This window comes from Salvelinus namaycush, chromosome 3, assembly GCF_016432855.1.
Source record: "Salvelinus namaycush isolate Seneca chromosome 3, SaNama_1.0, whole genome shotgun sequence".
Taxonomy (NCBI): domain Eukaryota; kingdom Metazoa; phylum Chordata; class Actinopteri; order Salmoniformes; family Salmonidae; genus Salvelinus; species Salvelinus namaycush.
Window position 1 is genome coordinate 69,846,459 of NC_052309.1, and position 25,690 is coordinate 69,872,148.

Consider the following 25,690-nt stretch of genomic DNA (forward strand, 5'->3'; position numbering starts at 1 on the left):
AATTTCTCACATGAAATTGCCTTCATGTCTCAGAACAAGAATAGACTGACGAATTTTAGAAGAAAGGTCTTTGTTTCTGGCCATTTTGAGCCTGTAATCGAACCCACAAATGCTGATGCTCCAGATACTCGCCTAGTCTAAAGATGGTCAGTTGTATTGCTTCTTTGATCAGAACAACAGTTTTCAGCTGTGCTAACATAATTGCAAAAGTGTTTTCTAATGATCAATTTGCCTTTTAAAATAATAAACTTGCATTAGCTAACACAACGTTGCCATTGGAACACAGGAGTGATAGTTGCTGATAATGGGCCTCTGTACGCCTATGTAGATATTCCATAAAACGTCTGCCGTTTCCAGCTACAATAGTCATTTACAACGTTAACAATGTCTACACTATTTCTGATCAATTTGATGGTATTTTAATGGACAACAAAATGTGCTTTTCTTTCAAAAACAAGGACATTTCTCAGTGACTGCAAACTTTTGAACTCTAGTGTGTGTATATATATATATATGTGTGTGTATATATGTGTGTATATATATATATATATACACACACTCATACAGTGCCTACGGAAAGTATTCAGGTCCCATGACTTTTTCCACATTTTGTTACGTTACAGCCTTAAAAAATAATTTCCTCAATCTACACACATTACCGCATAATGACAAAGCAAAAATTGGTTTACACATTTTTCTAATTTATTACAAATAAAAAACAAACATAAGTAAAGACCCTTTACTCAGTACTTTGTTAATGCACCTTTGACAGTGATTACAGCCTTGAGTAGTGTTAGGTATGTTGCTAAGCGGCACACCTGTATTCGGGAAGTTTCTCCCATTCTTCTCTGCAGATCCTCTCAAGCTCTGTCAGGTTGGATGGGGAGCGTCGCTACACAGCTATTTTCAGGTCTTTCCAGAGATGTACGATCGGGTTCAAGTCCGGGCTCTGGCTGGGCCACTCAAGGACATTCAGAGACTTGTCCCGAAGCCACTCCTGTGTTGTCTTGGCTGTGTGCTTTGGGTTGTTGTCCTGTTGGAAGGCGAACCTTCGCCCCAGTCTGAGGTCCTGTGCGCTCTGGAGCAGGTTTTCATTAAGGATCTCTCTGTGCCTTACACCGTTCATCTTTGCCTCGATCCTGACTAGTCTCCCAGTCTCTGCCGCTGAAAAATATCCCCACAGCATGATGCTGCCACCACCATGCTTCACCGTAGGGATGGTGCCAGTTTTCCTCCAGACGTGACACTTGACATTCAGGCCAAAGATTCCATCTTGGTTTCATCAGACCAGAGAATCTTGTTTCTCATGGTCTGAGAGTCTTTAGGTGCCTTTTGGCAAACCAAGCGGGCTGTCATGTGCCTTTTTACTGAGGAGTGGCTTCCGTCTGGCCACTCTACCATAAAGGCCTGATTGGTGGAGTGCTGCAGAGATGGTTGTCCTTCTGGAAGGTTCTCATCTCCACAGAGGAACTCTAGAGCTCTGTCAGAGTGACCATCGGGTTCTTCTCTCCTGATTGCTCAGTTTGGCCAGATGGTCAGCTCTAGGAAGAGCCTTGTTGGTTCCAAACTTCTTCCATTTAAGAATGATGGCGGCCACTGTGTTATTGGGGACCTTCGATGCTGCATAAATATTTTAGTACCCTTTCCCAGATCTGTGCCTTGACACAATCCTGTCTCGGCACTCTACGGACAATTCCTTCGACCTCATGGCTTGGTTTTTAATCTGACATGCACTGTCAACTGTGGGACCTTATATAGTCAGTCGTGTGCCTTTCCAAATCATGTCCAATCAAGTGAATTTACCACAGGTGGACTCAAATCAAGTGGTAGAAACATTTCAACGATGATCAATGGAAACAGGATGCACCTGAGTTCAATTTTGAGTCTCATAGCAAAGGGTCTGAATACTTATGTAAATACGGTATTTTTGTTTATTTTTAATACATTTGCTCAAATTTCTAAACTGTTTTCGATTTGTCATAATGGGGTATTGTGTGTAGATTGCTGAGGATTTTTTTTTTCATCCATTTTAGAATAAGGCTGTAACCTATCAAAATGTGGAAAAGGTAAAGGAGTCTGAATACTTTCCAAAGGCACTGTAAAAAAAGTTAATTTAATCTTTATTTAACTAGGCAAGTCAGATAAGAACAATTTTTTTTTCACAATGACGGCCTACCCCGGCCCAACCCGAACTGCGCTGGGCCAATTGTGCGCCGCCCAATGAGACTCTCATTCACAGCCGGATGTGATACAGCATGGATTCGAACCAGGGACTGTAGTGTTGTCTCTTGCACTGAGATGCAGTGCCTTAGACAGCTGCACCACTCGGGAGGCTCATTTACGCTGATGTCCCCAAATTCTGATCTTTTTCCCAATTATTGGCAAAAGATCAATAATTGTTGCAAAGATCAGAATTGGGCTGACTGTGAACACAACCTAGCTGTAAGGAGTTCACACTGGACTTGATTCTACAGTGAAGGCTAATGCAACACTAGAATAAACACTATGCACATAATATATATATATATATAGTTGGAAGTTTACATACACTTTAGCCAAATTCATTTAAACTCAGTTTTTCACAATCCCTGACATTTAATCCTAGTAAAAAGTCCCTGTTTTAGGACAGTTAGGATCACCACTTCATTTTAAGAATGTGAAATGTCAGAATAATAATAGAGAGAAGGATTTATTTCAGCTGTTATTTCTTTCATCACAGTGGGTCAGAAGTTTACATACAGTCGTGGCCAAATGTTTTGAGAATGACACAAATATTAGTTTTAACAAAGTTTGCTGCCTCAGTTTGTATGATGGCAATTTGCATATACTCCAGAATGTTATGAAGAGTGATCAGATGAATTGCAATTAATTGCAAAGTCCCTCTTTACCATGCAAATGAACTGAATCCCCCAAAAACATTTCCACTGCATTTCAGCCCTGCCACAAAAGAACCAGCTGACATCATGTCAGTGATTCTCTCATTAACACAGGTGTGAGTGTTGACGAGGACAAGGCTGGAGAACACTCTGTCATACTGATTGAGTTCGAATAACAGACTGGAAGCTTCAAAAGGAGGGTGGTGCTTGGAATCATTGTTCTTCCTCTGTCAACCATGGTTACCTGCAAGGAAACACGTGCCGTTATCATTGCTTTGCACAAAAAGGGCTTCACATGCAAGTATATTGCTGCCAGTAAGATTGCGCCTAAATCAACCATTTATCGGATCATCAAGAACTTCAAGGAGAGCGGTTCAATTGTTGTGAAGAAGGCTTCAGGGCACCCATTGGACTGCTGACGACTGGGGTAAAGTAATTTTCTCAGATGAATCCCCTTTCCGATTGTTTGGGGCATCCGAAAAAAAGCTTGTCCGGAGAAGACAAGGTGAGCGCTACCATCAGTCCTGTGTCATGCCAACAGTAAAGCATCCTGAGACCATTCATGTGGGGTTGCTTCTCAGCCAAGGGAGTGGGCTCACTCACAATTTTGCCTAAGAACACAGCCATGAATAAAGAATGGTACCAACACATCCTCCGAGAGCAACTTCTCCCAACCATCCAGGAACAGTTTGGTGACGAACAATGCCTTTTCCAGCATGATGGAGCACCTTGCCATAAGGCAAAAGTGATAACTAAGTGGCTCAGGGAACAAAACATCGATATTTTGGGACCATGGCCAGGAAACTCTCCAGACCTTAATCCCATTGAGAACTTGTGGTCAATCCTCAAGAGGTGAGTGGACAAACAAAAAAACACAAATTCTGACAAACTCCAAGCATTTATTATGCAAGAATGGGCTGCCATCAGTCAGGATGTGGCCCAGAAGTTAATCGACAGCATGCCAGGGCGGATTGCAGAGGTCTTGAAAAACAAGGGTCAACACTGCAAATATTGACTCTTTGCATCAACTTCATGTAATTGTCAATAAAAGCCTTTGACACTTATGAAATGCTTGTAATTATACTGCAGTATTCCATAGTAACATCTGACAAAAATATCTAAAGACACTGAAGCAGCAAACTTTGTGGAAATTAATATTTGTGTCATTCTCAAAATTTTTGACCGCGACTGTACACTCAATTTGTATTTGGTAGCATTGTCTTTAAATTGTTTAACTTGAATCAAACATTTTGGGTAGCCTTCCACAAGCTTCCCACAATAAGTTGAGTGAATTTTGGCCCATTCCTCCTGACAGAGCTGGTGTAACTGAGTCAGGTTTGTAGGCCTCCTTGCTCGCACACGCTTTTTCAGTACTGTACATCAATTTTCTATGGGATTGAGGTCAGGGCTTTGTGATGGCCACTCCAATACTTTGACTTTGTTGTCCTTAAGCCATTTTGCCACAACTTTGGAAGTATGCTTGGGGTCATTGTCCATTTGGAAGACCCATTTGCGACCAAGCTTTAACTTCCTGACTGATGTCTTGACATGTTGCTTCAATATATCCACATAATTTTCCTCACTCATGATGCCATCTATTTTGTTAAGTGCACTAGTCCCTCCTGCAGCAAAGCACCCCCACAACATGATGCTGCCACCCCTGTGCTTCACGGTTGGGATGGTGTTCTTCGGCTTGCAAGCCTCCCCCTTTTTCCTTTAAACATAACGATGGTCATTATGGCCAAACAGTTCTATTTTTGTTTCATCAGACCAGAGGACATTTCCCCAAAAAGTATGATCTTTGTCCCCATGTGCAGTTGCAAACTGTAGTCTGGCTTTTTAATGGCGGTGTTGGAGCAGTGGCTTCTTCCTTGCTGAGCGGCCTTTCAGGTTATGTCAATATAGGACTCGTTTTACTGTGGATATAGATACTTTTGTACCTGTTTCCTCCAGCATCTTCACAAGGTGCTTTGCTGTTGGTCTGGGATTGATTTGCACTTTTCGCACCAAAGTACATTCATCTCTAGGAGACAGAACGCGTCTCCTTCCTGAGCAGTATGACTGCTGCGTGGTCCCATGGTGTTTATACTTGCATACTATTGTTGTACAGATGAATGTGGTACCTTCAGGCGTTTGGAAATTGTTCCCAAGGATGAATCAGACTTGTGGAGGTCTACAATTCTTTTTCTGTGGTTTTTGCTGATTTCTTTTGATTTTCCCATGATGTCAAGCAAAGAGGCACTGACTTTGAAGGTAGGCCTTGAAATACATCCACAGGTACACCTCCAATTGACTCAAATTATGTCAATTAGCCTATCAGAAGCTTCTAAAGCCATGACATAATTTTCTGGAATTTTCCAAGCTGTTTAAAGGCACAGTCAATTTAGTGTATGTAAACTTCTGACCCACTGGAATTGTGATACATTGAATTATAAGTGATATAATCTGTCTGTAAACAATTGTTGGAAAAATGACTTGTGTCATGCAAAGTAGATGTCCTAACTGACTTGCCAAAACTATAGTTTGTTAACAAGAAATTTGTTAACAAGAAATTTGTGTTTTAATGACTCCAACCTAAGTGTATGTAAACTTCCGACTTCAACTGTATATAAATAGAACAAAAACATAAACACAACATTCAACAATTTAAAAAAAGACTGAGTTACAGTTCATATAAGGAAATCAGTCAATTGAAAGAAATTCATTCGGCCCTAATCTATGGATTTCATATGACTGGGCAGGGATGCAGCTGTGTTTGGCCAATCAACATTAGTTTTTCCCCACAAAAATGCTTTATTACAGACAGAAATACTCCTCAGCAACTCGCCCACCCCTCCTCAGACGATCCTGTTGGTGAAGAAGCCGAATGTGAAGGTCCTGGGCTGTAGTCTGCGTTTGTGAGCCCGGTTGGACGTACTGCCAAATTCTCTAAAATGACATTGGAGGCAGCTTGTAGTAGAGAAATTAACATTCAATTCTCTGGCAACAGCTCTGGTGGACATTCCTGCTGTCAACAGGCCAATTGCACACTCCCTCAACTTGAGACATCTGTTGCATTGTGGTGTGTGCAGATTTTAAAATGGCCTTTTATTGTCTCCAGCACAAGGTGCACCTGTGTAATGATCATGCTGTTTCATCAGCTTCTTGAAATGTCACACTTTGGCAAAGGAGAAATGCTCAATAACAGGGTTGTGCCCAAAATTTAAGAGAAATACGTTTTTTTTTGTGGGTATTGAGCATTTCTGGGCTTTATTTTGTCAGCTCCTTAAACATAGTAACAACACTTTACATGTTGCGTTTATATATTTTTTTCGTGTAAAGTGTTGGTCCCATGTTTCTTGAGCTGAAATACATTTTTAAAAATCCAAGTATTTTGGCAGTATGTCCAACTGGCCTCACAACCACAGACCACATGTATCAACATAGTTCTCACTTATTGCACACACACGACTAGATGGACATGCAAAGGGTGTATATGCCACTCGGCCTATGGTTATGTCACATGACGATGACCGCTTCTACGTCCATGTTCCACCTGAGTGTTTACCTGGGGTGTATTCATGAGTCTGGCAACGGAAACCGTTTACCGTGTAAGAACCAAACGGAAGCAAACAGCGAACGGACGGAAATTGGGAGGGACCTATCTGAATTTGTCCAATTGAAACTCGTTTTCGTTGCAAAACCTTTTCCTTTGGCTTAAACGGTTTCTGTTGCGACGAAACGTTTTGAAACAGAAACAGCGCAATGAATAAATCCCCGATGTTGCAGTTTATTGAGAAGGGGCAATAGTCCAGAGAGGATATATTCGGTAGTATCTGTGTCGCTTTTATTAGAACATTAATTAAAACATAGGCCTACATCCTCCTTTATTCGAATAACCTACACTGACTGAGTCAGTTCACCCTTCACCGGCTCTGTGGACTTCGAACTCGCATTACACCTGTCTTCACAACAAGGAAGTATTGAATCCTTCGTTCGTACCTTTTGAAAGGAAGCCATTTCTCAGCAAGCTCACTGGTAATGGTATTCGATAACAACAGCTAAATCATCTTTATTTCTATTAATTGTTCCATTCCAAATGTATTTTTGAGAAAGGGCACGATTTATACCTGCCCGTTCCATTTTAAGTTTATTTCGCTCAAAGTGGATACACCAGTAACGTTAGGTCAAGGCCACCGAGTCTACAGACAGCTAAGGTAAACCTCAGTATTTTACCTATGTAGCCTACATATAACTAAGTAATTACAAATATTTGTTTGGACATAGGCGTGTAGGCTATGACCTGCCCATGCAACAGGTTTCTCAGACAGATTATTAAGGCTGTGGATGTTTTGTTCTTGATAATTCACATAGGCCTATTACAGGGATCAGAAACTACTGTAGATTCAGCCGCGGGACGATTTTCTTCTTGAGCGGGTGGTCATGGGCGGGTGTTGTGTCGAAAATCCTCCCTCTGCCAGAACACCGGGACATAATTACAAATAATTTGTAGATAGCACATTGACCGCAAGAAGCCTAAAACATAATCATTTCAACCCATGGCCACATTTGTATACGATCAAATATATCTCTCTATTATGCGTGGGAATAATTTGGAACAGAGTTCCCAAATTAAAATCACATGGAGCTGATCTGCTAGTGTTTTTATGGTATTTTATACTGTTGTTGTGATCTTATAGTTTTTATGTTATTAAGAAGCTAACAGCTAATAGAACCTGCGCTTTTTCATAAACAAGCAGCTCTGATTCAGTCATACAAATGTTTAGGAAATGTAAAATATGTTTTCATGTATGTAGCCTAGACAGTGGTGTAAAAATACTTTAAAGTACAATTTAAGTAGTGTTATTGGTGGGTGCCTTCTGGTTTGCTTAATAGGAATTTGAAATTACTCAAGTAGACTTTTACTCAAGTAGTATTTTACTGGGTGACTTTCACTTTTACTTGAGTCATTTTCTATTGAGGTATATTTACTTTTACTCAAGTATGATATTCGCATACTTGTTCCACAACTGAGCCTAGAGCAGGGTTCCCCAACTGGCGGCCCGCTGGACAAATTATTTATTTGGCCCCCCACGGTTTCTGAGATCTATCTGTGATCTCTAACACCACCGCCAGCATAGGGCACTCTGTTCACAACATGGGCACTCTGTTCACAACATTGACACCAGCAAACCACTCGCCCTAACAACGCCATACACGCTGTTTGCCATCTGCCCGGTACACTTGAAACCTGGATTCATCCATGAAGAGCACACTTCTCCAGCGTGCCAGTGGCCATCAAAGGTGAGCATTTGCCAACTGCAGTCAGGTCAAGACCCTGGTGAGGACGACGAGCATGCAGGTGAGCTTCCCTGAGACGGTTTCTGACAGTTTGTGCATCAATTCTTCAGTTATGCAAACCCACAATTTCATCAGCTGTCCTGACAATTCCACAGATGAAGAAACCCGATGCGGAGGTCCTGGGCTGGCGTGGTTACACGTGTTCTGCGTTTATGAGGCCAAATTCTCTAAAATAATGTTGGAGTTGGCTTATGGTAGAAAAATGAACATTACATTCTCTGGCAACAGCTCTAGTAGACATTTCTGCAGTCAGTATGCCAACTGCACGCTCCCTCAACTTGAGACATCTGTGACGTTGTTTTGTGTGACAACTACATTTTGTGGCTTTTTATTGTCCCCAGCACAAGGTGCACCTGTGTAATGATCTTGCTGTTGAATCAGCTTCTTGATATGCCACACCTGTCAGGTGGATGGATTATCTTGGCAAAGGAGAAATGCTCACTAACAGGGATGTAAACAAATGTGCACACAATTTTAGAGAAATAAGCTTTTTGTGTGTATGGAAATTTTGGGGGGGATCTTTTATTTCAGCTCATGAAACATGGGGACAACACTTTACATGTTGCGTTTATATTTATGTTCATATATATATTTATATATATATGTATAGTACCAGTCAAAAGTTTTGACGTCTACTCATTCAAGTTTTTTTTTTTTTACATTGTAGAATAATAGTGAAGACATTAAAACTATGAAATAACACACATGGAATCATGTAGAAACCAAAAGTGTTAAACAAAGCAAAATATGTTTTAGATTCTTCAAAGTAGCCACCCTTTGCCTTGATGACAGCTTTGCACACTCTTGGCATTGTTTCAACCAGCTTCATGAGGTAGTCATCTGGAATGCATTTCAATGAACTGGTGTGCCTTAATTTGTGGAATTTATTTCCTTCTTAATGCGTTTGAGCCAACCAGTTGTGTTGTGACAAGGTAGGGGTGGTATACAGAAGATAGCCCTATTTGGTAAAATACCAAGTCCATATTATGGCAAGAACAGCTCAAAAGAGACAGTCCATCATGACTGACCTTCATGTCTTAAAGTAAATCTGGAAAATGTCTAAAACTTTGAACGTTCATTAAGCAAGCTTTCGCAAAAACCATCAAGCGCTATGATGAAACTGGCTCTCATGAGGACCGCCATTGTTCCTGTTCCCAATGAAGCTAAGGTAACTGAGCTAAACGACTACCGCCCCGTAGCACTCACTTCCGTCATCATGAAGTGCTTTGAGAGACTAGTCAAGGACCATATCACCTCCACCCTACCTGACACCCTAGACCCACTCCAATTTGCTTACCACCCCAATAGGTCCACAGACGACGCAATCGCAACCACACTGCACACTGCCCTAACCCATCTGGACAAGAGGAATACCTATGTGAGAATGCTGTTCATCGACTACAGCTCAGCATTTAACACCATAGTACCCTCCAAACTCGTCATCAAGCTCGAGACCCTGGGTCTCGACCCCGCCCTGTGCAACTGGGTCCTGAACTTCCTGACGGGCCGCCCCCAGGTGGTGAGGGTAGGTAACAACATCTCCACCCGCTGATCCTCAACACTGGGGCCCCACAAGGGTGCGTTCTGAGCCCTCTCCTGTACTCCCTGTTCACCCACGACTGCGTGGCCATGCACGCCTCCAACTCAATCATCAAGTTTGCAGACGACACTACAGTGGTAGGCTTGATTACCAACAATGACGAGACGGCCTACAGGGAGGAGGTGAGGGCCCTCGGAGTGTGGTGTCAGGAAAATAACCTCACACTCAACGTCAAGAAAACAAAGGAGATGATCGTGGACTTCAGGAAACAGCAGAGGGAGCACCCCCCTATCCACATCGACGGGACAGTAGTGGAGAGGGTAGAAAGTTTTAAGTTCCTCGGCATACACATCACGGACAAACTGAATTGGTCCACCCACACAGACAGCGTGGTGAAGAAGCCGCAGCAGCGCCTCTTCAACCTCAGGAGGCTGAAGAAATTCGGCTTGTCACCAAAAGCACTCACAAACTTTTACAGATGCACAATCGAGAGCATCCTGTCGGGCTGTATCACCGCCTGGTACGGCAATTGCTCCGCCCACAACTGTAAGGCTCTCCAGAGGGTAGTGAGATCTGCACAACGCATCACTAGGGGCAAACTACCTGCCCTCCAGGACACCTACACCACCCGATGTCACAGGAAGGCCATAAAGATCATCAAGGACAACAACCACCCGAGCCACTGCCTGTTCACCCCGCTATCATCCAGAAGGCGAGATCAGTACAGGTGCATCAAAGCAGGGACCGAGAGACTGAAAAACAGCTTCTATCTCAAGGCCATCAGACTGTTAAACAGCTACCACTAACATTGAGTGGCTGCTGCCATACATGTAAAAAATGTATCACTAGCCACTTTAAACAATGCCACTTAATATAATGTTTACATACCCTACATTACGCATCTCATATGTATATACTGTACTCTATACCACCTACTGCATCTTGCCGTCTTTATGTAATACATGTATCACTAGCCACTTTAAACAATGCCACTTAATATAATGTTTACATACCCTACATTACTCATCTCATATGTATATACTGTACTCGATACCATCTACTGCATCTTGCCTATGCCGTTCTGTACCATCACTCATTCATATATCTTTATGTACATATTCTTCATCCCTTTAAACTTGTGTGTATAAGGTAGCTGTTGTGAAATTGTTAAGTTAGATTACTCGTTGGTTATTACTGCATTGTCGGAACTAGAAGCACAAGCATTTCGCTACACTCGCATTAACATCTGCTAACCATGTGTATGTGCCAAATAAAATTTTATTTGATTTAGGAAGGGAAGACCCTTTCCTCTGCTGCAGAGGATAAGTTCATTAGAGTTACCAGCCTCAGAAATTGCAGTCCAAATAAATGCTTCCCAGAGTTCAAGTAACAGACCCCTGGCTCAGACTGTTTTCTCAGTACTTTGTTTACGAAAATTTGGCAGCAATTACAGCTTCACGTCTTCTTGGGCATGACACTACAAGCTTAGCACACCTCTATTTGGGGAGTTTCTCCCATTCTTCTCTGCAGATCCTCTCAAGCTCCATCAGGTTGGATGGGGAGGGTCGCTGCACAGCTATTTTCAGGTCTCTCCAGAGATGTTAGATCGGGTTCAAGTCCGGGCTCTGGCTGGGCCACTCAAGGACGTTCAGAGACTTGTCCCGAAGCCACTCCTGCGTTGTCTTGGCTGTGTGCTTAGGGTTGTTGACCTGTTGGAAGGTAAACCTTCACCTCAGTCTGAAGTCCTGAACACTCTGGAGCAGGTTTTCATCAAGGATCTCACTGTAATTTGCTCCGTTCATCTTTCCCTCGATCCTGACTAGTCCCCCAGTCCCTGCCGCTGAAAAACATCCCCACAGCATGATGCTGCCACCACCATGCTTCACCGTAGGGATGGTGCAAGGTTTCCTCCAGACGTGACACTTGGCATTCAGGCCAAAGAGTCAAATCTTGGTTTCATCAAACCAGAGAATTTTGTTTCTCATGATCTGAGAGTCTTTAGGTGCCTTTTGGCAAAATGCAAGTGGGCTGTCATGTGCCTTTTACTGAGGTGTGGCTTTTGTCTGGCCACTCTAGCATAAAGGCCTGATTGGTGGAGTGCTGCAGAGATTGTTGTCCTTCTGGAAGGTTCTCCCATCTCCACAGATTAACTCTCGGGTTCTTGATCACCTCCTTGACCAAAGCCCTTCTCCCCCGATTGCTCAGTTTGGCCGGCAGCCAGCTCTAGGAAGGGTCTTGGTGGTTTCAAACTTCTTCTATTTAAGAATGATGGAGGACACTGATCTTAGGGACCTTCAATGCTGCAGAAATATTTTGGTACCCTTCCCCAGATCTATGCCTCAACACAATCCTGTCTCGGAGCTCTACGGACAATTCCTTCGACCTCATGGCTTGGTTTTTGCTCTGACATGCACTGTCAACTGTGGGACCTTATATAGACAGGTGTATGCCTTTTCCAAATCATGTCCAATTAATTGAATTTACCACAGCTGGGAACCAATCAAGTTGTAGAAACATTTCAGGGATGATCAGTGGAATCAGGATGCACCTGAGTTCAATTTCTAGTCTCATAGGAAAGGGTCTGAATACTCACTCAAATAAGGAATTTCAGTTTAAAAATGTTAATACATTTTTTAAACATAAAAAAATCTGTTTTCATTTTGTCATTATGGGGTATTGTGTGTAGATTGATGATTGTTATTTTTTTTAATCCATTTTGGAATAAGGCTGTACCGTAACGTGGAAAAAGGAGAGGGTCTGAATACTTTCTGAATGCACTGTGTGTATATATATAGTTATTTATTTTTTGGGACATAAGACTGTAAAAACACCCTGCAAATCATCTCCAAGTAATATATGTGGTCATTTTCAAATGTTAGCAAGGTTTGAAATTATTTATGTTTTAGTCAAATATTGTATCTGTTTGGGCTTCTTGCGGTCAATTTGAAGTCTACAAATTATTTGTCATTATGTTCCGGCCCCCTGACTATCCACTCAAGAAGAAATCGGCCCACGGCTGAATCTATTTGACGATCCCTGGCCTAAAGCTTCCTCATTTACCCAAACAACACTTTTTATTGTTTCAGATGAACAGCACCTCAGAGGAGATGGCGATGGACTCGGAGGTCCCCCAAAATGAGTCTCTCATACGTTTCGCATCTCCAATTCTTAACAAGTCAGACGTATCCAACATGACAATAATTCAAACGGGGAATGGGACTATTGTGGCACACGATATCTTCTTGAATACGACCGCTGCTCAAGCTCTGTCGGGGATCTTCGTCTGGTCAGCACTGCTCCTCACTTGCCATCAGGTAGGTTACATTTGATCAGTTTTCTGCCTCTGTACTCATTTTGATGTGAATCTAGTAAACAAAATCAGTGGCAAGTTAAAAGCATGGCTCTAGGCGTTGTCAGTATCACTCAGCTTTTTGGCAAACAAATGCAAATATGTAATGGGAGCTAGGAAGGTGTTGTGGGTTGCCTACACCCTTACCAGAGGGCAAAGACTCCAGCCAGACAATACATTTTGTTTTGTGTTTTTCACTAATACATTTGATCCAGTATCAGGTGTTGACCAGACCTACTTTCTCCTCACTGTCTCCATCATTGAGAGGCAAGACTGAGTGTGAAAGTTAATTGGCTCCTATCTGTAAAGTGACGGTTTGTACATAGTGTGTCATTGTTTCTTAATTGTTACTAGGTGATCCATTAGGGTTGCTGTTTGCGGGCACTTCCGTTGACTGTGACTACCACTGATAACAGCACAATGCAAACAGAGCCGTCATCGATCAAATGGCTGTGCAGAGCAGTTATATAACTTTAACCAAGTATAATAAGGCCTAACCATGATTATATTCACATTCAGTATAGGCTTACTGAAGGGTGTTTTTTCTTCAGTTATTGCTATTTACTCAGTCTCTTGCTGTAATCCTTCAGTAGAGACAATGGTGATACTTATCATCAGACTGCGGTTTCATCAACTCCAGAGAGGGTGTACATTTGAATGGCATGCATTATCAGCAGAGATGTGCAGGTGTTGTCGAGGTCAAATTTCCAGCGTCGTAATAAAAGGAGAGGATCACGTTTTGCGAGGGGCAATCAGCGGAGGACCTGTGTGTTTTATGCTGCTCAGCATTGGGGAGCGAGGTGTCTCTTCTCATATTGTGCTGATGAACCGATAAACCTGAGTGCTGCTGAGAATGGGTCCATCCAACCTTTAGCGGCTGTATAGACAGGAAGCCCCCAGGGAGTGCCACTGTGTTGGCTCTGGTTGGAGATTTAGATGATCACGATATTTCTAGATAGGAATATGATGGTATTATTGTCCCCGGGGTTTATGTGCTGACCTTTTCTATACGCTGGTTGCAACATTTCTGATACGTTTCACATTATCATCAGCTCGTACTTTATTACTGAAAATACATCAAGCAGAAGTAGGCATACCTCTGGTATAGCAAGCATACCCTTTTTTTTGTCTTATAAAATTGAAATTGTTCATAAAAGGAGTTCTACAATTTTTTAATTAGATGTGTTTTTTTCACAACACGCAAAAAATACTGTCAATTTGGCATTCCATGGCGTCTCCCGTTCCGTCCATCTGTTTAGTTCTGGAGTACTTTGTTTTCCCATCCACTCCCCATCGAGGCAGGTCAGACATTAACATATGTGGCCCGTGAGATAGTTGCAGGGTTGCATGAGGCAAGCACGCAGGGAGATTAAAAACAGCCTGCCCAACAGGATTGGTTTTATTTAGTATTCTGGTGTATCATCAGATTTTCCTCCATAAGACTGTCTCTGGAGAGTTCTCCCCCTCTCCCAATTCTGCATACTAACACTGTATGCTGGTCGATGCTGATCTTAGATGTCCCAGTCTGCTCACTGTGGTCCAAAGCACCAGGTGTTACAGTGCTATGGAGTGTTACTGATGTTCTCTGACACACTACACTGTTCAGACCTCCCACTTCCCGGGGCAGCTTGTCATGGCGAAAGGAGGGTCATAATATCCCACTATAGTCAGTGTGATGTGTGGTCTTCTCATTCTGTCTGGGTGGTCTGTATAGAACTGTCGTGCTCAGTGCGCGCCCCTCTCACTTTCTCACGGACACTGCTTGGTATAAACGCGAGACACTCCACACACTTTCTCATTCCAACATGGACGTTTGGTGTGTCACAGCTGTCAGTGCCAGGGGCGGGCTGGGGAGTGTTATGAGGTAGAGTTATACGCCTTTCACAGACCAACTGAAATTAGCTGGGGGATGGACTTGGGTTACTGCTCAACTAAGGAAGACGGGTATTGAGTCTGAGTCAGGCTAGAGCAGAGTCATTACCCAGGGCACAGCTCTGTCTGTCTGCCTGTCAGCTCAGCATTATGGAGCCTGGAGGACCGCAGTCTTTCCACCAGCCATTCAGGGGAAATGGAGGACATCAGTCTGCAGCCTGCTTCACTTCTCAGGAGAGCCACATGCATCACGCCCTGGCACTGGCCAGCCTCTAATGTGCCACCTCTAATGGCCATTTAATCATGTTGTATGAGTCTGTGTAAGTGGACCTGAAGTCAAGAAATGCCATGGTGCACCACTTGAAATGGATCAAACTGCAATACTCAACTCTGACCATTGCTTTTAGTTTCCTTTGGCATTTGCCCCTGAAAATATGTAGTTGATTATGTGCTTCACAAACTTAGTTACATAATGGATGCTCTGAACTTTCCTTCACCCCATGGCCTTGACTCCAATTCTGAATAATGTTGGTTCCTAGAATAGGGAATCATGCCACACCATTTAGCATTCACATACTGCATAATGTTTTAAAATGATTCAGTGAAATTGAAGAGTTCAATCAAATTCAACAGTCTGAGACACAAGTTTTGAAGCAGTTTACCCCTCTACTTCTTTCTGTTCTCCCTCCCAAGTGTAAAAACGTCCGTGTAACACATCTCTAGGAGAGTTGATCCTATAACAGAGACATTTACTTTTCAGTCAAGCTTTTGCCTTGATCAGCAGAAATTCATCCCGCTCACCTTGGTACCCCAATTATGCAGTGTTATCATTCTGGGTTTTCATTTTTACCCTCCTCTATCTTTTTCATACCTCTCGACCCCAAACCTACAGACACTGTCCTTTTTAATATGTTTTAGTCAATGCTGTAATGCTGTCCTTCTAAGCCTGTTGGGCCCTGTGTGATAGCCAAATCGGGCCTTGAGAGGGTTCCAAGGAAGTGCCATTTATTCATAAGAACCCATCTCTTTGAAGCACTGGGCCCCTAATACTGCTCGTCAGGTTCAGCTCAATTATTCATCGTGGTTGGTCTAGGGGCTGAAACTGGGATTTGAATACCTCAATGCATTTTTGCCTAGTCAGTGCTCTTGTTTTTTTAATAACTATTCTTGTTTTTTTTAATAACTATTTTTGTTTTGTTTCTGTGTTCCTTTTCCAGATCTACACACACCTGAGGTCCTACACAGTCCCTAACGAGCAGCGCTACATCATTCGCATTCTTTTCATCGTGCCAATCTATGCGTTCGACTCCTGGCTCAGCCTGCTCTTCATCAGCAACGACCAGTACTATGTCTACTTTGACTCCGTCCGAGACTGTTATGAAGGTACGGTAAACCAACCACCCCACCCTTCTCCTCCCATTTGCTGTTGCCTCATATCTCAGCCAGCGCCTTGACAGTGGTTTACTCTATAAGCACCTGTACAGGCAGTAGTCAGATACCGGGCAGGTTCTGTCTGGCCAGTAATGACATTTAGACCTATTATGAGTTCTCAAAAAACATTTTATGGCTATAAGGATTGAAGCTAAAATGGACTGGCCCAACCTGTTTTTTCTCACCTGTCAGTGCCGCCCTATGGGCAGAGAGGCCCTATTGTTCATGGTGTTCTGTTTCCAGGGCGTGTAGACTTTCAGACCTGTCTTTTTTCCTCTTAGGCTTAGTGGTTTTTGTGTTCTATTTTTTTCAAAAGGTGGAAAAGGGATGTACTTTAGTTGAGATCATTCTAATCCAAACTAAACTAGTTAAGAGTTGTTTTTAAGTCAAACATAAAGGAAATGTTAATCTTCCTCATAGCTATTCTTCACATTGAATTATTAATGTCTCATTTTCCTCTGAAAAGCCTTTCTTTAATAGTCATTATGTACCGAAGCAATAAGAAAAGACTGTAGTACTTTAACAATGGCAGAGGTGAATCACATGCAGAATTGTTTAAGTGTAATTTGATATATGGACAAAACTATTAGTATTTCACATACATTATTGACCAGATTAATTTAGTGTTTGAGACAAGTGTATGATTGGTGGTGGAGATTGCATCTGAAAGCAGGTTAACTGTTGCATTGCATTGAGTCAGCATGACCAGAGCTAAAGCACTGTGAGAAACTCTGTGCCCCTGATACTTGAGAGTGTAACTTGCGTTAGCTTTTTTTTAAAACCCCTCCTGAAATGGCAACCAAGGATTTGAAGGACAGAGAACCATCCCAAGCATCTTAGTGGTGGGGAGAAACCATTGATTGGTAAAAAAATATGATTATTGTAAAGTGAAACCCTCTCACCAAAGTATAATTTCAGTTTCCACTGCTTCTAAATTAGGACGAAAGATCTCCACAGTGCTATCATCACAATCTGGCCCACAATATTACCTGCAGCACAAAATGCTCACAGATTGACAAATTATCTTTAAAATACATGTTTATGAGGAATGATTTATATAGACAGAACATGAATATTTACTGAGATTAGCTGGAATCAGTAGCCCTTTACACTCGTACCCTTATACGCGTTACAATGGCAGATTTGGGCACCAATAAACGGCTAAATTGGAAGGCATCTGTGCAGTAACATGCTATACATGCACTTCAGTGCTGTATGGGTTCTGACTGACATCCGTGCTGAACTTGAGCACCCACGCGGTGTCACTCCCATCCCTCCCGCTAATTGGACGACTTTAGCAAATGTTTTGTTGTCTGAGTGAGGGAAGTGCAGTATATTAAGAGAACTATGTATTTTGAAAAATGAGAAGTTGAGGATTATAATCAACACCGCTGATGTCATACAAGCCAGCCAAACACCCATGAGTCCAAATGTGCACTTCACATTTCCATATCATACAACTCGTGTCATATACAGTGTCGACGTTTATGATCACTATGTTTAATGTACAGTTACATGATGACATACCCAGGGTTAGTGTGAACAGAACGAGCCTATGTTTGTCTACTGTGAAGATAACTCCCCTGTGGCACACGCACCTGAATGCCCCGTGTGGCTCAGTTGGTAGAGCATGGCGCTTGCAACGCCAGGGTTGTGGGTTCGATTCCCACGGGGGGCCAGTACAAAAAAAAGTATCAATGTATGTACTTGTAAGTCGCTCTGGATAAGAGCGTCTGCTAAATGACTTAAATGTAAATGTAATGCAGTCACGACTTTCTATGTGCACCAAAATGATGATCTGTTTCCCTGTATTGCATTGTGAAATCCTAACACTGTAAGGTCATATTTTAGAACTTAGCTAGTCATGTTGGCAAAAGAACAGGCTTTCAAATGATGCCCACCTGACCCAGATTGTGATTTGTAATGGTCAGTTTTTGGATTGCGTAAACGACAACAGTAATTGAGTGATGGCAGGGTTGTGTTCCAAACAAAACAACTAAAAGTATGCTTGCTCTAATTCCTCAACGGAACAGCTAGGAGAGCGAAAAGTACCTTACAGTGGAAGACTCTTCTTTGAGTCATAAAAGTAGCCACCTCTCACTCAAACCCTTGTCATTATTTTGTATTATGTTGCGCCTACCCCACATTTTCCAGGAATATTCTCATCATGTTACTGAATGTATCTTGATTATTATCAGATTTCTTAATCAACAGATGCGGTGAAAAGTACATTAAATGTAAATTGCACATAAAATCAACAGTGTAATGTTTTGGATTCAGTGTTGTCATGTGAACTGTTGTGTCCTCACCTTTTGGTGTAATAATTTCCCCTTTATCTCTAAACGGTTCCCTTTTAATTGTTACCATGGTTATGCATTTCATATTTCTTCTGAAAGAAATGTAGCCCTATCCATGTAGGCTAATTCCCACCAGTGTAGAGAGTTACTGGGGAAACAGCCAAACCCGTGTGTGATATTACAACATCATTGAACGCGCGGTAGAGCACAATATCTACTGCAAAAATGTTTTACCATGCTGCACGACGCTCCTCAGCTCAGCAACAAAAACAATAACTGTGGTGGTGGGGCGGCCAGTGGTGCGGTTTCCCCCTACGACGGATTCCATTTTCAAACGGATTGACCCGTGACGTCGAATTGTTGTTTTTGAAAATGACCCCACTTGCAAAAACCTAGTATCAGTGTTGTAAACAACATTCCATCATAATGTACAGGAATGTATGTGAGTGACTTTGTCCCTTCTCTCCATGACAGCATTTGTGATTTACAACTTCCTAAGCCTGTCTTTTGAGTACCTCGGGGGAGAGAGTGCCATCATGTCCGAGATCCGAGGGAAGTCCATTGAGTGAGTGCTCCCAGTCCCATCCCCCATACCATGGTCTCATACTACACGCTTATGCAAGTAGCTTTCAAAAAACCCACCCAGAATGTTGTGGATTTTCAGTTCGTATTGCAAGTCTTGCAGTCACCCAGGGTCTGGCTGTAATTTCCTTGAATTAACGTCTTGATCTGGTTTTAAGGTAGTCTGACCTGAAGGATAATGCTGTCTTGTATTTTGGACACTAGAATGATGTCTTTTAAATCTCGCACACATTCAAAGGATACATTTGTGACCAGACATTTTCTATCATTCCCAGGTCGAGCTGTATGTATGGTACCTGCTGCTTAGGTGGAATAAGCTACTCTATTGGCTTTTTAAGATTCTGTAAACAGGTAAGTTTCAATCTCCCTCCCTGCTTGGGGGATGAAAGCACTTTGAAAATATGGAAATAGGAAATTGGGATTTGTTATTTTAATGTCACCTCATTGAACTTTTTTTTATCAAGATCGCTCCTCTATTGCGAAATGACAGCCATTATAATTGGCTGTCCACTTTTTAGAGGATAAGGTTGACTGGTTAAAAAGGGAAATGAAAGCAATCTGAGAACAGGTGAAAGCAGCTTTGTAATAAGCACAGAGAAATAACATGAGCTGTCAGCTTGAGACTATCCCCATAGTGTCTTGGGGATGCAGTCTGTGCTCTGAGTCTTACCCTGATGGCAATTGGATCTGAAAGGTATGTCCTCAGAGCAGTGAATAGACGTCCAGAAAAGGGAGCTGATTAACACTTGGCATGTTCTGGCTGGACTCCTACGTGGGGTGGTTTCAAAGCACAACCTTGCTGTTCTCTTCCCTCCGGTAGCAGAGTTGAAAGGGATAGAACTATATCTGCTCTGGCTCTGTGAGATGACAAGTTGGAGGAAATGGGATCAATAACTGCATTTAGAGATTACTCCGGGTTTCAAGAGGAGGACCTCTAATCCAAAAGCACCGGCCTGTCCTAAAGTTGCTATATCATTTCACATTTAAAGGTCTGCAGGTAGCCCCAGTAAGGAAAACTACTGACCCTTGAAACTCAATCACATGCCCCTTAGTGTACTTTAACATTACTTCAGACAGTACATTGTTTTGGCATAATGTCAATACATGCATAGATTTTAGATTTTTAACATAGTATATCATACATTGCAAATTGATAGACACACAATTTCCACAAAATGTTCATTCGTTTCATAGATGACTCAGTGTTTGAAGACGTACAGTTGGCTACCTTTCAAACCCAATAACCAGCATGAAGTAGTTGTCACCTGCATTGTTCCTTGTTTTGTTTCTGTGTTCAATGCATGTCCCATCCTGTATTGATGTCAAGCAGGCCACTCTTCAGTTCTGTGTCGTCAAACCCATCATGGCCGTCATCACCATCCTCCTGCAGGCCTTTGGCAAGTATCATGATGGAGACTTTAAGTGAGCACAACCTTTCATTCCATTTCACCCACTCAACTTCCCTTCGCATGCTCGCACTACTCATTGTGTGTTTCTGCTTTTTACATTTCACATGAATGTATTAGACATTGATATTTACAATATGAGTATTCCATTTGGATGGAAATTCAGAAAGTGAATGTACATAGATCCCCACTAACATGTCTGTGTTGATCCTGTTCCCCACTGTAGTGTGAATGGAGGATACCTCTACATCACCATCATCTACAACATCTCTGTCAGCCTGGCCCTGTACGCTCTCTTCCTCTTCTTCTTCGCTACCAGTGACCTGCTGAGGCCTTATGAGCCCGTGCTCAAATTCCTCACCATCAAATCTGTCATCTTCCTGTCCTTCTGGCAGGGTGCGTTGGTCCCTTACCTTGACTTAATATCAACAGATTCAAACCCTGATGGGGTTGGAAAAGTCTACAAAATACATTGTAATTGATACATTAGACTGGAGTAGCACATGAAGGTGTTGTCTTTTGTTGTTTAGGTATGGTGCTGGCCATCCTGGAGCGCTGTGGGGTCATCCCTAACGCCCTGTTTATCGACGGCCAGGAGGTGGGGGCCGGCACAGTGGCAGCAGGCTGGCAGAACTTCATCACCTGCATCGAGATGTTCTTCGCTGCTATCGCCCTGCGCTACGCCTTCACCTGCACAGTGTACCAGGAGAAGAAGAACGAACTACCAGGGACACACGGTAACTGCACTTCTACACGTCCATAGAGAGGGGAGGTATCTGTTGGAGCTGATGAAATGGTCATTAGGAGGGCTGGGAATTGCCGGATACGATATTATCACCATACTTGGGTGCTGATACGATATGTATTGCAATTCTCACGATTCTGTGTGTATTGCGATTCGATACTGTGATTTCTTTGCAATTCAATGTTCCAAACATATGGCTCACCATATGTCTGCTGCAGAATTTCCCTTACGTGTTCAATTGGGTTGCGATCTGGTGACCCCACACACACACTTTAAACCCCTTATGCTCCTTTGAGACCCCTTTTTCAAAGTCACCGAGCCATGGTAGACAAAATAATGGGATGTTAATTCATAAATTATCTCAGGAACCACACCTGTGTGGAAGCAACTGCTTTCAATATACTTTGTATCCCCCATTTACTCAAGTGTTTCCTTTATTTTGGAAGTCACCTGTAGGTGACAATGCAGTTTCTGTCCCATTCCCTGGCTGTAAACAGGGAATGGGAAACACGTCAGAGAGAAATGGCCAGAGTGATCCGTGTGAACCAGGCAGGCCAGAGGTCAGCAGAGGAATGGTCTTCAGGGTGTTCATCATTACTCATGGCTCACAGGAAGGTTGCTAGCACAGCACACTATAGAAAGAGCATTTCATAGCCTCTATACGCTTAATCGCAGGAACTAGCGGTACCGCTCTGACGTCAATACCTTTCACATGAGCAGAAGACAAATGGAGACCAAGGGAAAAACCTTCTGCAGAGATATCAATCATCTCAGCTTGTTCCCTCCTGCAACAGCAATCCTGCTGAGGCCTTGGACTATAGCAGACAGACGTGCAGAAAGAAACGGAATCGCTAAATGCTGATTAAGTGTGAAATGTTTCCATGTCCATTACATTTGACCGGTAAAAGTGTTCTCTTCATGTTGCCGAGTGATCAAAAGAACCTTGTGACAAAATGAATAGTGATTTCTCCCATGTTCGGCCTTCTTCGTGCTCCCGTACAAAATGTATTATTAATTTGCTGTAGTTGCTATTCATTTAAAACTAATGGTAATGTAGCTGCAGAAAGTAAAGCAGCAAATTAGATTTTTATTGTGGTGGCTAAACTTGTAAATGAAATGCAGCTGACTATTCTCTGAGGAGTTTCCAAAAGTATAGTTTTGAAAGTTAATTTTCCCTCTCAAAGGGATGCATAGTGTTGGGGCTACATTTCTTATATGCCCCACTGAGTTGTTCTTTCCTACCAAAGCACCAATTCAAAGGTCATAATTCAGTGCTATAGTATGTGACTGGACTGCATAAACATTACCTGAACCAGAAAGATTCCCATTAAGACTAGTCTAGCCTTTTGATATTGCTGCTGAGAGTTGTAGAGTCACAGCCCCATCCAACCCTCCCTGGGCTGGGAAGTGTCAGAAGGTCATTCATGTGTGGTGTTTTCAATGCCTGTGGAGATTTGGGAGGCTTATATACCTCCAGGCTGTCCTCCGCCAACCCTGACTGAGGCCAGCCCCAGCCCTAGTTGCAAAACAGGCCAGCTGTGAGGAGAAGCTCAGGAGAGCATGCCTAACCACGACTCTGACCCTGAAGCACAGCGGAACCCTCCGCCGTGCCGCCTTCCCTCCAGAGACCTGGCCTAGACTGCACTGTCGCTGACCCTGAAACAGAAGGCTGCGTTGGTTCTGTCTGAACCGGACCGCTCCCGGGACGTTGGATGAGACACCCTGGTATTATAGGGTCAAGTATCAGCCTGGTCCACCGCTGGAGGAGCTCAGCCGGGGAAGTGACTGGGAAGGTAGACAGAGGAGAGGAAGCACCTTCCTCACTCCCACTGAATTGCTGCAGACTCCCTGTCATCTTTCTCTATGCTCTCATCCATCAACACTGATAATAGAGGAACACTAACAAGAGGTCCTCATGTGGTGGAACACTGGGCACAAGGACTGAGCACAGGCTTAAAACCAATGAGTTTGCATTAGTGAGATTCGTATCAACTGGGATTCTGAACTAGGGAGTTTTTCCTAATGAGTCTCTGTCAGCACCTTGTCTTCAAAAATGGATGAATTTAGTTTTCATAAGCGTACTCTTGTATTTCTCATGTTGTATCTTGTATTTTCTATGGTTTGATATTCAGATCAAAGTTATGTCCTATAAACAAGTTAAATGACCATGTCAAAATGTGTCTGTTGTGTTCTTCTAGACAACATCGCCCCCATGCAGAGCATCTCCAGTGGTCTGAAGGAGACGATGAACCCTGGGGACATGGTCCAGGATGCCATCCACAACTTTTCCCCAGCCTACCAGCAGTACACCCAGCAGTCCACCCAGGAGGTGGTACAGCCCAGCCAGAACAACGGCAAGGCAGGCACAGGTGGCAGCAGCAAGAGCTCCAAGAAATCTGACAAAGTCCTGCTGATTATCTCTGATGACGAATTCTAAGGAGTCGCCCACCACCACGAGTATCCATGTCTTTGTTTCCTCACCACACCCAGGACAATACTGGCACAGCATATCCCACTGTCAGACCTGGCATCCGTCCGTGTGGTTCATTTTCATCTTCTTTCATTTCATTTTTTAAGATGAACTCTTTACTTTAGTCCTGGTTTTAAAGTAACTGTCCAGTGTTTGCAGATTTCTATGAAATATCATCTATATATAACTCATTACAAAATTTGTGAAAGTTTTCCTTCCAAAAATGTTTAAGTATGCAGTTTTTCTGTGTTGGAATGGTGTCGGCGTACCCCAACAATAGAATGGTGAGGTAAAAATATTAATATGAGTAGATAGCTGATTGGCCAGCTGAGGAGGATGACATCATCCTCTATGAAATAGCAAGCATGTTTTAAATGATCTGTTTGAAGTTTGAGGTGAGGTTTTTGAAGTGTTTTTCTCCAGTTGATGCTTTCGACATTATTATTTGGGTACGAGTTAACAGAGTATGAACTTTTAAAAGTGAGATTTTCACTGGACAGTTAATTTAATGAATAATTCCTGCAGGAAAGATCAAGAAGGGGACTGAATGAAGATTTTAATAACCTTATGAGATGCTTTTTGTTTCTGCCTTGCTAGTTATGATACTATGGGAAAATAGCCTGTCTGTTGAACCGTTTCAGACAAGGCAGGTAGTGATGCAGTTTTTATTTTGGTCTTTTCCCTGATCCTGGTTCGGTCTCTATCGTAGCAGTGACTGAGCTCTTCTCTGGCCGCTGAAGTATGTACTCCGCTCTCTCTGATTCATGGGGGTTTCAAATAGGAGCTGATTAATGTACGACTTCAGGAGGGAACCCAGGAATCGTGCCCGTCGTGGCTGGCTCTGACACTTCAAGGACCAACTCTTGCATGTCTCTTGCGTGTTTGAAGTATTTGCTCAGCAGTCCTCTGTTGGGTCTCCCGACGAACTGAATTATTTTTTCAAAGACACAACTGACTTTGGAGCAGGAACTTCAAACTCTAGACTTTGGCGCTTTGAAATCCTTTGTATCTAATATGCCACAGACAAATTGGAGGATAAGGCCGACTCCCACCAACTTGGAAGGTTGTGGTATTCTCATTAATTTTCTCAGCATGGATTTCAGTGTATAATTCAGCAGAGCTCTACAATGTTAACGCTAAAAAAAACATTTGCAGTATTGTAAATAGTTTGAGTAGAACCTTTTATAGTTTCTGATGTTCGTATTATTGTTCCTTTCAATTCACTGAAGATAACATTTGTACAGCAATTGTTTGATTGGTTTAAATGTTAAATTATGCATTGTACTTTGGTCTCAATGTTTAATTTTTAAGACATGTTTGCTGTTATGTTTAGCTTAAAGACAAAGTTTGATAAATTGCTATATTGTAAATAAGCTATGTAGTATTAACAATGTGTTTTCAGTGATTTCTGCAGATCAGTTTGATATTTCATGATATTTAAGTTGGTTTCATGTCATTAGAAAATATATATATTTTGTTTCTGTTTGTGGCAAATTGTGATAGAGGGACACCATCTACCCTATCATTTTGAACTGCGTTTAAGTTAGGGAAATTAAGTGCAATGTAATCACTTTTTCCATACCTTCATGTGCCAATTATTGCTGCCTTACTGGGAAAGCAGAAACAGATGTAGAGTTGGATATAAAGTGATCACTGAGATGTAGTGTAACTATAGTGTCTATTACTGAATCCTGGTTTATTTGGTTGTCACATTTTGCACTCATGTAAAATAAACGATTAAAGAGATGTTCCGGAACTCTTGCGACTACGCAAGTATTTTTT

The 25,690-nt window shown here is 42.5% G+C and overlaps 1 protein-coding gene across 2 annotated transcripts; it reads left to right on the forward strand.

Moving 5' to 3' along the window:
- Positions 1-6,571: 6,571 nt before the first annotated feature.
- Positions 6,572-25,690, forward strand: LOC120036346 (transmembrane protein 184B-like). Of its 2 annotated transcripts, none has more exons than XM_038982833.1 (9): positions 6,572-6,893; positions 12,843-13,070; positions 16,195-16,360; positions 19,180-19,270; positions 19,563-19,638; positions 20,618-20,709; positions 20,920-21,089; positions 21,224-21,430; positions 23,637-25,690. In XM_038982833.1, the coding sequence occupies exons 2-9, from the start codon at positions 12,843-12,845 to the stop codon at positions 23,873-23,875; spliced, it is 1,269 nt and encodes a 422-aa protein (XP_038838761.1). In that variant the 5' UTR covers positions 6,572-6,893; the 3' UTR covers positions 23,876-25,690. The 2 variants fall into 2 exon arrangements, with proteins under 2 accessions (XP_038838761.1, XP_038838757.1); XM_038982829.1 differs by having other exon boundaries at positions 6,572-7,072; positions 23,637-25,664.